This window comes from Dasypus novemcinctus, chromosome 9 (genome assembly GCF_030445035.2).
Source record: "Dasypus novemcinctus isolate mDasNov1 chromosome 9, mDasNov1.1.hap2, whole genome shotgun sequence".
In the NCBI taxonomy this organism is placed as follows: Eukaryota; Metazoa; Chordata; class Mammalia; order Cingulata; family Dasypodidae; genus Dasypus; species Dasypus novemcinctus.
The window spans coordinates 71020791-71035102 of NC_080681.1; the positions used below are offsets into that span (position 1 = coordinate 71020791).

General features: G+C 40.8%; 1 protein-coding gene across 1 annotated transcript in view; it reads left to right on the plus strand.

Moving 5' to 3' along the window:
- The first annotated feature begins 9152 nt into the window (after window positions 1-9152).
- Window positions 9153-14312, plus strand: part of LOC101440653 (cytochrome P450 2J2-like) — a 48915-nt gene continuing 43755 nt past the window's right edge. The window contains exon 1 of the mRNA XM_058304717.2: window positions 9153-9365. Coding sequence (XP_058160700.1) covers window positions 9153-9365 — 213 coding nt within the window. The remainder of the gene's footprint in view (window positions 9366-14312) is intronic.

Genomic DNA, 14312 nt, shown 5'->3' on the forward strand with positions numbered 1-14312 from the left:
ATACAAGCAAAAAATACAGAGAAGTATGCAGCGAATGGACACAGAGAGCAAACAGCAAGCAAGCCGCAAGGGGGGAGGGAAATAAAAATAAATACATAAATACAGACACAGAAGAATGCACAATGAATGGACACAGAGAACAGACAGCACACAAAAAGCCACAAGGGAGGCATGGATAAAAAATATATAGTACATATGCACAATGAAATATTATTTGGCCATAAGAAAGAATGAAGTTCTTAGACATGCTATCATATTTAAAAATCTTAAAACATTTGCTCAGTGAAACAAGCAAGGCACAGAAGAACAAGTACTGTATGATGGCATTTATAAGACATGTCTAAAATAGCAGATTCACAAAGATACAAAATAAATTAGAGAATACCAGGGGATGGGGGAGAGGGGAGTGGGAATGTTTGCTTGATACAGAGTATTTGTAAAGAAAATTAATTTTTAGAAAAGATTAAAAAATTGGAATGGGGCAAATGACCACTTTATGTTGGAGTAGGGGATATTGAAGTCCTAAATTCTGCTGAGTCTTCTTTTCCAGATAATTGTATAATGGCCTCCCCTGAGGAAGCAGCTCTATCAATCCTGTCTGGGGATTAACTCTGTTGCAACAAACAAACCTGTAATCAAATCCTCTGAGATAGTTGTTGTGCAGGGCACCACTAATTCCTCACAGTACACAAACATGGTATTTTGATGCTGGGTGGCTACCAAAAAATCATGTCCTTAGAGGTGATCCATTCCTGTGGGTGTTAATCTATTTTAGGTGGGAACTTTTGAGTATATTACTTAATTTAAGGGCCTTTGGTTTAGATTACTACAGTAAGGTGTGAAACCGATTGGGTCTTAACACTCTTACTGGAGTCCTTGATAAATGGGATGAATATGGGAGAGACACAGGAGCTCATAGGGGAATCCAAAGAAGCTGAAAGAGAAAGTTACAGATGAAGTAGCAAGAAGCTGAAAGCATCAGAGCCTGGAGGAGAAGACAGAAACTGACAGACTACCTCCCACCATGTATCTCCCCATGTAAAAAGTTTCTAGGAATGCATACAGCCAGTCTTTAGTGAGAGAATTTTGCCTGATGTCTTGATTTGGACACTTTTCTCATCCTTGGAAATGTGAGCTTGCAAATAATAAATCCCCATTATAAAAGCCAAGTCATTTCTGGCATATTGTTCTGACAGCTTTAGCAAACTAATACAACACCTCCACCACTCCTGTTTGCATCCAGGCGATAACTAAACTAAGGCCCCAGCAGGGCCTGAAATGAGGTATAAAGTGTAACCCATGAGGAGGTATGCTACACTCAAAAGAACTGCATAGATTGCTTCCAATTTATGCAGAGAGAAATAAGGAGAATATGTTTGGGATTGGATATTAAGGGTGTGGGATTATGGAGGAAGGAACATAAAGTTAGATCTTGGAATATGATAGCATTCACCTTGCTGGTTTTTGATTGTTTGGGAACAATGACCCCTCTTTTCCATTCAATTTCTCCCTCCTGGAATGGGAATGTCTTTCCTATGCCTGTCGCACCAAAGTATAATCTTGGAAGAAGTTTTTGATGTTTCTTCCAAATTCTGGCTATTCTTAGCTGTCTCTTTTCTTGGTTGTCTCTGGCAAATTTCTAGCTAATCCACGGTATAGATTATGGCTCTCATAAAGCTACCAATCTCCTCTTAATTGTTTACCACCAAAATCTCCATTGTTTTCAAGAGCTCCTTTCACTAGAGACTGGAAGATAGGCTTACAGGAAATCGGGGGGTGGAGGAAGGCTGTGAGCCAATGTCTGCAGGGGTGGAATCTATGATGAGCTGGCGGTAAGTATGACCACAAAGAAGAGATAAAATGGGGCAAGGGGTTGCCTTTGGGTGGGGCTTTGCGGGTTTGAGGGGTGCTGGGGATGGGTGGATGGTAATTGCCCAAAAACTTGGGGGGAGGGAGGGCAACATATGAACATAGGAGAGTGTCAGGTGTTGGTTGATAGTAAAATGCTGAGAAAATCGTATCAAAATATAATTAGGAGGGTTACCTGTTAAGGATGCTCAGAGAGGATGGTCTGATGTGGGACGGACTCCTGGAGAATGTCTGAATGCTCATTTTGCCAGGGTGGGTTGAACCTTTGGGTAGAGACCCAAGTAGTGAGAGTTGGGGTGGACCCACATCCTGGGGAGGTCTAATGCCATCAAATAGAGGGAACTGTATCTCTCGAGAGAAAGGGTGGCTCCCAGGGCATTAGGGCAGTTGAGCAAGTCAGGCCCTGAACACTGTTGCAAGTATCTCTGGACGTGGCTCCTCGGGAAATGGAGATTGGCTGTCGCTGCGGGCCCCAAGGGGAGGGGAAAATGGGTGTTGAATGGATGGAACCAAGGTAAATGTGGGGGTAAGAGAGGAGTTTCACGAGAGTACACAAGGATGGATATAAAACATGTAATATTACACCAAAAACATGTAGGGTATGACAGACTAATAATGTAAACCATAATGTAAAACATAGGATAACTAAAAATTTAGAAAACTGTATATCCTAAAGTATGGGCCACAATGTAAGCACAGATGTCACCTTGTTGGAAAGCTATTGTCTCAGAGTCTGTACATCAGTTTAAGTAAATATGATATGAATAAGTTATAAGATTATTGCTGTGGAAGGGAAAAGGTTTTATGGTGGATGTGTGGGAGTACTGTATATTGTATATATGAATTACTGTGATCTAAGGCTCTTGTGAAGAGAAGCTCAATAATTAGGAAAAAAGAAAAGAAAAAGATAGGATGTAGAATTTTTCCAAATCAATACGTATTCTAGATCTAACCTTTAAACTCATCGTTATATTCCATTTTACTAGTAAGGGAACCTGGCATTATATTGGGCTTCACTTTTCAGGAAGTCTTGGATCACAGAGTGGTTCAACAATGGCGGCGGAGGAATACTGGTATGGGATGTTATTGACAGGTGATATATGGTTGACAGGGAGTTATACAGGGCATATGTCCAGGGTGCATGGTAATGTTTGGATATACTCATAGTGGAAACAATTAAAAACAACAGCTGGGGGGGTACTGGGTTCCTGGCTGGGGGTGCTCTGTCGTGGTCCCTAGGGGAGCAGCAGCAGTTCCCCAGGTGCAATGGTAAGAACAGGAAGGAATGAGGGTCCAACAGTAGGCCCCTGATACTAATGACTATGCTTGTGAGCCTATACACCTGAAATAAGAACAAGGCCTAGAGCAGCACTGTGCCTGGTAGTTTCCTCCTGACAGCCTTCATGTTACTCAAATGTGGCCAGTCTCAAAGTCAAACTCAGCATGTAGATGCAGTGCATTCTCCCCAGCGTGGGACATGACACTCGGGGATGAGCCTCCCTGGCACCGAGGGATCACTACCAAATACCAGCTAATGATGCAACTAGAAAATGACCTTGAATTAAAGGTTCAACACAGACCAGCAGAATATCCCTGTCTACATATAATAACAGGAGTTTAAAATGCTGTTTGACCTAATGTAAGGGGGAAATGGAAAGGAGAAATGAGTTTATATGGCTATGAGTCTCTAAAAAAGAGTCTGGAGGTTGTCAGAAGGATTGCCCTTATGCATACCTGAGCAGAGTCTCAGAGACAGATAAAGTAGATACAACCCCAGGTATTGGTTCTTTTGAGGGCTAAAGAGACCCACGGGTTCTATGGTCATGGCAGATGGGGTTCACTGCCATGTCAGTTGGCCCTTCTTTGGAGCTGGTGTTTCTGCGTGATGGAACTGGACTCAGATGGGATCTCTTTTCACAAGACTTTCATGCTACTTTACTGGAATTGTAGTTGGTGCTGGCGTTTAAGATATATCTAGGGGATTTGAATCTCTGGACCGACAATATGATAGCCACGCCCTGAACCTCAACAGACTTCAACTCCTACACTCTGATTTATTGGACTTACCCCACTCAGCTAACATCGAGTTGAAGAATGTCAACCACCACACCATGGAGCCTAGAGTGCCTACAACTGAAAGCAGGAGGATTGCATCCAGTATCCATGTGGAATCTAAACCCCCTCTTGGCATAGATGTGCAATGGACACAACCAATCCAATGTCCACAGAGAAAATGTGGCATTGGTGTGGGAAAAGCAGCCATGGTGGCTGCTGGGTGCGGGGAATGGGAGGAAGACATGAGATGTGGAGGCGTTTTCGGGACTTGGAGTTGTCCTGGGTGGTGCTTCACGGACAATTACGGGACATTGTAGATCCCCCCAGGGCCACTGGATGGAACGTGGGAGAGTATGGGCTATGATGTGGACCATTGACCATGAGGTGCAGCGATGCCCAGAGATATACTTACCAAATGCAATGGATGTGTCATGATGATGGGAGAGAGTGTTGCTGTGGGGGGAGTAGGGGGTGGGGGTGGTGGGGTTGAATGGGACTTCATATTTTTTGAATGTAATATTTTTTTAAAAATGAATTAAAAAAATTAAAAAAAAAAAGAGCTCCTTTCAATTTAAACTTCCCCACACTCTGTTCTAATGAAAGTCATTTCCCTTGGGGGGAGCTCCATATCTCTCTTAAGGCCTGCCTCTCCACCTGGCCAAAACCTCTGTGCCACTAGTACAGAGCTGAGTTTGGGGACAATTGTCCAATTCTCTTGGATAGGCACTCCTGCTTTATGAGTTGGGCACTGGGCAAAGATGGTAGCCTCTGGTCTTTCTGCCTTCCTTCTCCTGATGAAGAATCTTGGCCCTAAGAGTAAAGAGGGAGGTCATTTGTGCCCCAGGTATCTCACCCAGTTCTGAGGTAACACTTCCACCTGTTAGGTAGGGCCTGGTTGGGTAAGTGATCCCTGAGTCTCTCAGCTGCTCTTGCCTAGAATAGAATTACTGCAGCAATGGAGTTTGATGGAGGGAGGTGGGAAATGCTGGCAGGCTTGCCCTCCCCCACAGATTCAGTAGCCCTCAACTGGGACTTGTGGAATGAAGGAGCCCTATTTCTTGGCTATGCTTGCCCAGCATTCAGCTTCCATCACACTGAGTTGGAGGTTGGAAGAGAAATGCTATGTGTTCTTGCTGTTACTATTGAGTTCGAAGATTTTCTTGAATGAAAGTTTCTTCATTTGCTGTATGCCCTTAGGACAATTAGAAGATAATTAATTTTTTTCCAAGTCTTGTATTGCATTTATTTTCTCTCATATAATAAACTTTATTTTTAGAGTAGATTTAGATTGCATAAAAGTTACATCAAAAGTATAGGGGATTCCCATATACCTCACTCCCTTTCCCTCCCACATTTTCCCCTATTAATAACATCTTACAACATGTGGTACATTTGTAACACTTGGTGAACAAATATTGAAGTATTGCTACTAACCAAAGTCTATAGTTCACATTCTGATTTACACTTTTCACTGTACAGTTTTATAGGACTTGACAAAATGTATAATGATCCATATCCCACACTGCAATATCATGTGGAAGAATTGCAATGCCCTACAAACGCCTTGTGTTCCACCTGTTCTTTGCTTCTCCTTCCCACAAAACCTCTGGAAATCACTATTTTTATATCAATGTTACAAGTTCATCTGTTACAACAATAGTAATTCTACTTTGGTTTGTTTGTTTTTCCACCTTACGTTTGTTCATTCTTCAAATCTGAGGATTTGTGGGTAGTGTATTAGTCAGTCAATGGGGATACAAAATACCAGAAATCTTTTGGCTTTCTTAAAGGATATTTATTTGGTGTAGAAGTTTACAGTTACCAGCCCATAAAGTATAAGTTATTTCCTTCACCAAAGTCTGTTGTCACATGTTGGAGCAAGATGGCTGCCAACATCTGCAAGGGTCCAGCCTTCCTGGGTTTCTCTCTTCCTGGGGCTTGCATCTCTCCAGGCTTAGCTGCTTGACTCTCTCCACAAGGCCAGCTGCAGATTATCAGGCAAACAGGTCATCTCTCTTCCCAGGGCCTCTATCATGTCTAACTGAGTCTTCTCATTGCTCCTATATGTGCTTATTTCCTGGGATCCACCATCAAAACTCCAGCCTCCCTTCTCTATGGTGTACTTTCTCTGTGAGTCCCCACCCACCAAGGGGGTAGATACTAAATATCCTACTGACATGGCCCAATCAAAGCCCTAATCATAATTTAATCATGTCCAGAGGAACAGAGCAGTTTATAAACATAATCCAATATCAATTTTTGGAATTCATAAATAATGCCAAACTGCTACAGATGGTGATGCCCACTCTGCTTCAGACTGAGAGGAGAGATAGATCTTATGAGGCAGATGGAAGGAACTGTTTTGCTTGCAATTGTAGACACTCTTTGTTTTATTTATTTATTTATTTTTAAAGATTTATTTATTTATTTATTTATTTATTTATTTATTTCCCCTTCCCCCCCACCCCGGTTGTCTGTTCTCTGTGTCTATTTGCTGCGTCTTCTTTGTCCGCTTCTGTTGTTGTCAGCGGCACAGGAATCTGTGTTTCTTTTTTCTTTTTTGTTGCATCATCTTGTTGTGTCAGCTCTCCATGTGTCCAGCACCACTCCTAGGCAGGCTGCACTTCCTTTCGTGCTGGGCAGTTCTCCCTATGGGGCGCACTCCCTGCGCGTGGGGCTCCCCCACGCATTGACCCCTACACTGCACGGCACTCCTTTCATGCATCAGCGCTGGGCATGGGCCAGCTCCACACAGGTCAATGAGGCCCCGGGTTTGAATCACGGATCTCTCATGTGTTAGACGAACGCCCTATCCACTGGGCCAAGTCTGCTCACCACTCTTTGTTTTATTGATGGGAATTGTCTATCATCATCATTTTGTTAGTTGACTTGGGCAAGTCTGATGAACTGAAGGATAGGTGTCGGTCGCAAATTTGCTGAGATTCAGAGCTCAACCGGCTTATGAACAGACTAAAGATTTAAATCTCTGAGACATAATGCTAATTATAGGTTCAAATAAAAATGGTAGATGAATCATATGTAGAGAAATTATAAATTATACTCTTACATTGGGGCAATTAATTATCATATATTCCAAGGTAAGGCCCACCAAGAGGGTGCTGATTTCATGGAGTTGTGTGCCTTGCCTATAATGTCCAGATGTCACTAGAGCCCTTGGGAGCATGTCTATTTCAGTTTTGTTTACTGTGGCAGTCAGTGAGATCTGCCTGAGACATGCATAAGTGTAACCTCTGAAATGCCCTCCAGACTCAGTTTGAAATCTCTTAGCCATAAAAATTCTTTGGTATTTAATGTTTCCCCCTTTGGGTTGAGGCCTTTTTACAAATGCATCATTGGTTGGTTTTTGGTATTAATCCCTCAGTGCCAGTGAGGCTCATCCCCAGGAGTGATTTCCCATGCCTGGGGGAGGGTAGTAAGTTTATTTGCTGATCTTGGCTTGCAGAGATGCGACAATGAGTAACAAGGACATTTTCAGGAGGTAATTCTCAGGCAATAGATATTATTAGGTAAAGTTTCAATTTTACAGAAATAAGGTTCATAAGTACAAGCATTAATATCGTAGGCTTGGCATAGTGGTCTGTTTTCCTATTATTAGGCACTGCCTAGGTACTCTAGAGATTCTTGCCACTCTATTTGAGAACAAAGTAGGACTCCTCGGGATGGGAGGTTAATATTTTATTGGTTATTGTGTGGGTCTCTAACCATTGAAATACACCCTTTGATATCATGAACATATTCATATTCCATAGAGGAATGTCCCAGGTGTGCCCTTCACCAAATATCCTATTATCACCATCACCCTGCACCTGTGACTCTCCCCTGCCATAGATACAAAAGAACACTCCCACAATTGTATTCTCAACCAGTCTGCCTCTTCCTAGAGTTCACCTCGTCCTTCATCCAGTCATGGATGGTCCAACCCAATCCCCCAACCCCACTTACACTCACATTCCAGCACCATCAACCCTACTCACACTGCTGCACTGTAATAACCCCTGTTCACTTACAAACTGTCACCATCCACTGTATCATAGATTCTACACAGATTGAGCATCAGTTCAATACCCTGTACTCCCAATCCATCTCCTGGTAATGAATATTAGAAACATTGTAGGGATGTGTAACAACTCTAATAAAACAAGAAAGTCAGAACTGGAATAATACAAATCAAATTCCTACTAGTTGCTCCTTCTGGAATTTGGAAAGGTAGAGAAGAACTTCAATTGTTCTATTTTATATTTTCTTTTCAATAAAAGATGTTAAACCAAATCTAATTCTGGACAATGAGTACATGAGTTTTTGCTATACCATTCCAGAAATATTCTGCATGTTTTGAGTATCTCACAAATAGGGAGACAGGAGGGTAGAGGATGGAAGAAAAAGTTGGAAACTGGTGGCCTGACATTATGTTGGGAATTCAGAGGAAGAGCCTCAAAAGGCAACCCAAGAACTAAAACACATTCCTTCATCATCTTCTGGATTAGACTAAATCCTTAGGAGTTTTGCTTTCTCATCTTCAAAACACTTTTCAATGCAAAACCTTGATTAGTCTGGCAACAACCCCTGTGAGGTTTACCAGTCTGGGGGATACATTTTTTCAACACTTATTGATCCTAACCTGTTTCTCGGTTTCCTCAACCGCAATACCAGGCTACCAAGACCATCTCCAGCATAATTGTATGAGGATGAAACAATTTACATAAAGAAACTAATTCGCTGGTTGTAGTATAGTAAGAGCCAAAGAAATTTCAGTTGCTGCTGTTATCATACTATTGACCAGGCACAGTTTCAAGAACTGTGTGAGGAGATGACTCAAAAACAGGGAACCTGTGTGTTGCACTCTTTGAATTGCATTAAAACCATAAACCCAAGAGCACTAACGGTTTCAGAGAAAAAAGGGCTTTCAAAGGAGAAAAGAAACACGCTCCTAGCCTGACTTTTCCAAAACCATCTCCCAGGCTTCGGTACGGGTCCTCCTTGAGTCCAGCGGCTGCCGCCGGCCCTGCCGAGCCCCGCGAAGTAACCAGGCAGGCGGATCTGCTCGGTTTGGGAGCCGGTTTGGTGCAGCGGGAGAAGCAGGACGTTGTTGGAAGCGCGGCTGTCGGTGGGCGCGGCGGAGGCGGAGATGGGAGGAGAGGTGGGGCTGGCCTGAAAAGAGAGTGACCCGAGACTGGAGGTGACAGTCGTGTTCCAACAAAGGGGAGCAGATGGACATCCGAGTCTTGCTCGCTGCCTTAGGCTCCCTCCGGGCAGGGTTCCATCTCAAGCATCTCCTGCTGGGTGCCGTCGCCTTTCTGTGTGTTGCTGATTTCCTCAAGAGGCGGCGCCCAAAGAACTACCCACCTGGGCCCTGGAGCCTCCCATTCGTGGGCAACTTCTTCCAGGTGGACTTTGAGCAGTCGCACCTGCAACTTCAGCAGGTAGGCGCGTGCAGAGGTGCCCGGGAGTGCTCTTGCCTGAACCTGCAGGGCAATGGGCACTTCGGGGCCGTGGGGGAAGGGTTTGTGTGGCTCTGTAGCTAAAGCTGGTAACCTGGGTAAACCCCTCTCTGATGCTCATTTTCCTCATCTTAATGGCATTACTCTACGTGCACTTATCTGGGTGAAATAGCATTAAATGTTCCTATTTAAGTGTGGTAGGCATGTTGCCTTCCTTAACTCAGTTAATTGTGTTATTTTGTTAAATACTATGCAATATATAATTTACAGTATGATTGCTTTGTCACCTATGACGTTACAATTCTGTAAAGCATCTGCTGTGTTTTCCTTCTTGGAGGTTCCATTTCCCATGTGTAAAAGGGTCATAATGCCTAAATCCTCACCACTTTCCGAGAGGGTTACTGCCACGCCCACAATCCCTGAGCTTCTCACCTTCAGCTTCTTCCCCCTTCAATACTTTCTCACTGGTCATCTAAATCTGTTATTCCCCCGCTTAAATATTTTCAGTGCCTCCCATTGCCTCTGAGAGTTAACTCCTTACCAAGTCACTTGAGAACCTTCTTGACCCAATCTCTTTATTCTCATCTCTGACAAAGTTCCTCAACTCTGACCACTCTGAATTCCTTAAAGTTCCCTCCAACATTTACCACTTTCTCAGATATCTTCAGCTCCTATCCCTGTAGTTCAGCACAGGTACCAGGATGAGAGTGAACGCTGTGGTAGGGTTATGAAGACTAAACTGTAATGGGCAACACCAGCGTAACTTATAGAAGGGGCTCAACAAATATTAGTTTTGGTTTTCCTACAAATACCTGGCATAGCTTAAACGTGGATTTATATTACTCAAGTACAAATGGACAAGGTTTATCACTTTCAGGGAGATTTGCACAACTGGCAATGCTAGGTGACAGAATTAGTCACAGAATTTTAAAGGGAGGCCTCTAAACTCATCCCGTGTTTTAGAAGTGAGTTGTTTAATTTTCAAGAGTTTGGAAATTTTTCCGTTATATTTCTGTTAATGATTTCCATTTTGATTCCATTGTCTTCAGAGAAAATACATTGTATGATTTCAATTCTTTTAAATTTGTTAGGGTTTGTTGTATGACCCTTGAAATGGTCTTTCTTGATGGAGGTCACATGTGTCCATGAAAAAAATATGTATTCTGCTGTTGGTGGGATGAAATATTCTATAAATGTAAATTAGATCCTATTGGTCAATGGTGTTCACTTCTTCTGTATGCTTTGCTGACATTTTTGTCTAATGGCTTCTATCAGTTACTGAGAAAGTGGTGTTGAAGTCTTAACCATAACTGTAGATTTACCTGTTTCCCCATTTAGTTCTATCAGGGTTTCCTTCATGTGTTAGGCAGCTCTCTTGTTTGGTGCATAAACATTAAAACTGATATGCCTTTTTGGTTCATTTTACCCTTTTATCATTATGTAATGTCTTTGTCCCTGGTGATTTTCTTGGCTCTGAACTCGAACTTATCTGCTTTGTGTACACACTGTGGCTTTCATTTTTTAAAAAGCAATTTTATTGAGACATATTCACATAGCATACAATCTGTCCAAAATGTATAATCAGTGGTTTTTAGTATAATCACAATCTTGTGCATTCGTCACCACAAAAAATTTTAGAACAATTTCATTACTCCAAAAAGAAAAACTCCACACCCCTTAGCAGCCACCTCCCTCTCAATTCCTCTATCCTTTCCCAACCCTACATAGCCACTAATCTAATTTTATCTTTATAAATGGATATATATTTACATTTTTAATTTCCTTTTTTATTATCTTTTTTAAGATACATAGATCACATAAAATGTTACACTAAAAAATATGAGGTTCCCATATACCCCCACTCTCCCCCCATATTTACATTTTATATAAATAGAATTATACAGTATGTACTATTTTGTGTCTGGTTTCTTTCTCTAAGCATAATAGTTTTTTGTTTTGTTTTGTTATATTAACATCTTGTAACATTAATATACATTTGTTGAGTTTCAAAGAAAAACAGTCTTATATATGGAAAATCACCCACATTTACATTTCATATGAGGTTTTACTATGCTATACAGTCCCAGTTACATTTTCTAGCTTTCCTTTTAGTAAAATACATGACCTTAGACTTTTCCTTTCAACCACTGTCATACCTATAAAACAGCATTGCTAGTTACAAACATTGTGTTGTGCTTTCATATTTTCTATTCATTTCCAAAGATTAACATGCATCATATTTTCCAATTCTGCACAAGTTAATCCTCAGCTTTGCATTCTGTGACCTCATTATTTTCTGGTGCCCCATGTTCAAGTTATTAACTCCATGAGATCTACACGATGTATTTAGTTCATAATAACACAGTCATACCATATTTGTCCTTTTGTGTCTGGCTTGCATCACTCAACATAATATCCTCCAAGTTCACCCATGTTGTCATATACTTCACGACTTCATTTCTTACAACTGCATAATATTCCATCGTGTGTATACACCAGTTTATCCATTCATTGGTTGATGGACACCTGGGTTGTTTCCATCTTTTTGCAATCATGAATAATGCTTCTGTGAACATCAGTGTGCAGATGTCTGTTCATGTCACTGCTGTCAGTTCTGAGTATATACCCAGTAGTGGTATTGCTGGGTCACATGGTAAATCTATATTCAACTTCTTTAGGAACTGCCAATCCTCCACACTGGCTGTTTCATTCTGCATTCCCATCCACAGTGAATAAGTGTTCCTATCTCTCCACAAGCTCTCCAACATTTATAGTTCTCTGTCTTTTAATAGTGGCCATTCTAAAAGGTGTGACATGATATCTCATTTTAGCTTTGATTTGCACATCTGTAATTGCTAGTGATATTGAACATTTTTTGCCATTTGTATTTCTTCTTTGGACAAATATCCATTCAAGTCTTTGCCCATTTTTCAATTGGGTCATTTGTCTTCTTATTGTTGAGTTATATCATCTCTTTATATATCATGGATATTAGACCCTTATTGGAAATTCCTTGTCCTGTGGTGTCAGCTGCTTTCTTACCCTTTTGACAAAATCCTTTGAGGTGCAAAAGTGTTGAATTTCGAGGAGGTCCCATTTATCTATTTTTTTCTTTCATTTCTCATGCTTTGGTTGTAAGTAAGGTCCAAGAAACCACTACCTACCACAAGATCTTTAAGATGTTTTCCTACATTTACTTATAATTGTATTTTGTTGAAGATACATAGATCACAAAAAATGTTACATTAAAAAATATAAGAGGTTCCCATATACCCCCCCCGCCTCCAACATCAACAACCTCTTTCATCATTGTGGTACAGTCACTGCATTTGGTGAATACATTTTGGAGCACCGCTGCAACTGCATGGATAATAGTTTACATTGTAGTTTACACTTTCCCCCAATGATAGGCTTACAGGAAATTGGTGAAGAGAGGAAGGTTGTGAACTGATGCCTACATGGGTGAAATCTATGATCCTACATTTCTTCCAGTAGTTTTATGGTCCTGGATTTTGATCCATTTTAAATTGATTCATGTATAGAGAGTGAGATAGGGGTCCTCTTTCATTCTTGTGGTTATTGATATCCACTTCTCCCAGCATCATTTGTTGAAAAGACTGGATTTTTGTGTTAACATGGACTTGATAGGTTTGTTGAAATCCACTTGGCCATAGAGGCGAGGGTTTATTATGGGACTGTCAATTCTATCCACTGTTAGATATTCCTGTCTTGATGCCAATACCATGCTGTTTTGACCAGTGTAATATGTTTCAAGGCCAGGCAGTGAAATTCTTCCCACATTGCTCTTCTTGTTTTAGAATGCTTTTGGCTATTGGGATACACTCTCCCTTCCAAATGCATTTCATAATTGTCTTTTCTATTTCAGTAAGGTAGACTGTTGGAAATTTGATTGGTATTGCATTAAATTTATAAATCAGTTTGGATAGGATTGACATCTTTACCATATTTAGTCTTCCAATCCATAAACACATATGTCTTTCCATTTGTTTAGGTCTTCATTGATTTCTTTTAGCATTGTTTTATAGTTTTCTGAAGATAGGTCCTGTATTTCTTTGGTTAAATTGATTCCTAGGTATTTGAGATTTTTGTTGCTATTGTAAGTGGAATTTCCCCCTGATTCCCTCCCCAGATTGTTCAATACGAGTGGACAGAAACATTACTGATTTTTGCGTGTTGATCTTGTATCCTGCCAATTTGGTGAACTTGTTTATTAGCTAAAGTAGTTTTGTCATAGACATTTCAGAATTTTCTAAATATAGGACCATTTCATCTACAAATAGTGAGAATTTTACCTCTTCTTTTCCTAGTTGGGTGCCTTTTATTATTATTTTTTCTTGTCTAATTACTCAAACAGAACTTCTAGCACAATGATGAATAACAGTGGTGACAGTGGGCATCTTTGTCTTGTTCCTGAGCTTAGAGAAAAAGCTTTCAACATTTCCCCACTGAGTAAGATGTTGACTATCAATGAGGAATTTACTCCTATTCTTATCTTTCAAGTGTTTTTATCAAGAAAGGATGCTGGACTTTGTCAGATGCCTTTTCTGCATTGATCAAGATGACCATGTGGGTTTTTCCCCTTCAATTTGTTAATTGAATGTCTTGTGTTGAACTACCCTTGCATACCAAGAATAAATCCCACTTTGTCATGGTGTATAATTCTTTTGATATGTTTTTGGATTTTATTTGCAAATATTTTGTTGAGAATTTTTGCATCTATATTCACTAGAGAAATTGGTTTGTAATTTTCTTTTCCTGTATTGTCTTTATCTGGTTTTGGTATTAGGGCAATGTTGTCTTCATTAAATGCTTTGTGTACTTTTCCCTTCTCTTCAGTTTTTTTGGAAGAGAAGGGAAATGTTTTGGAAGCAGTATTGAAATATTTGATAGAACTCACCTGTGAAGCCA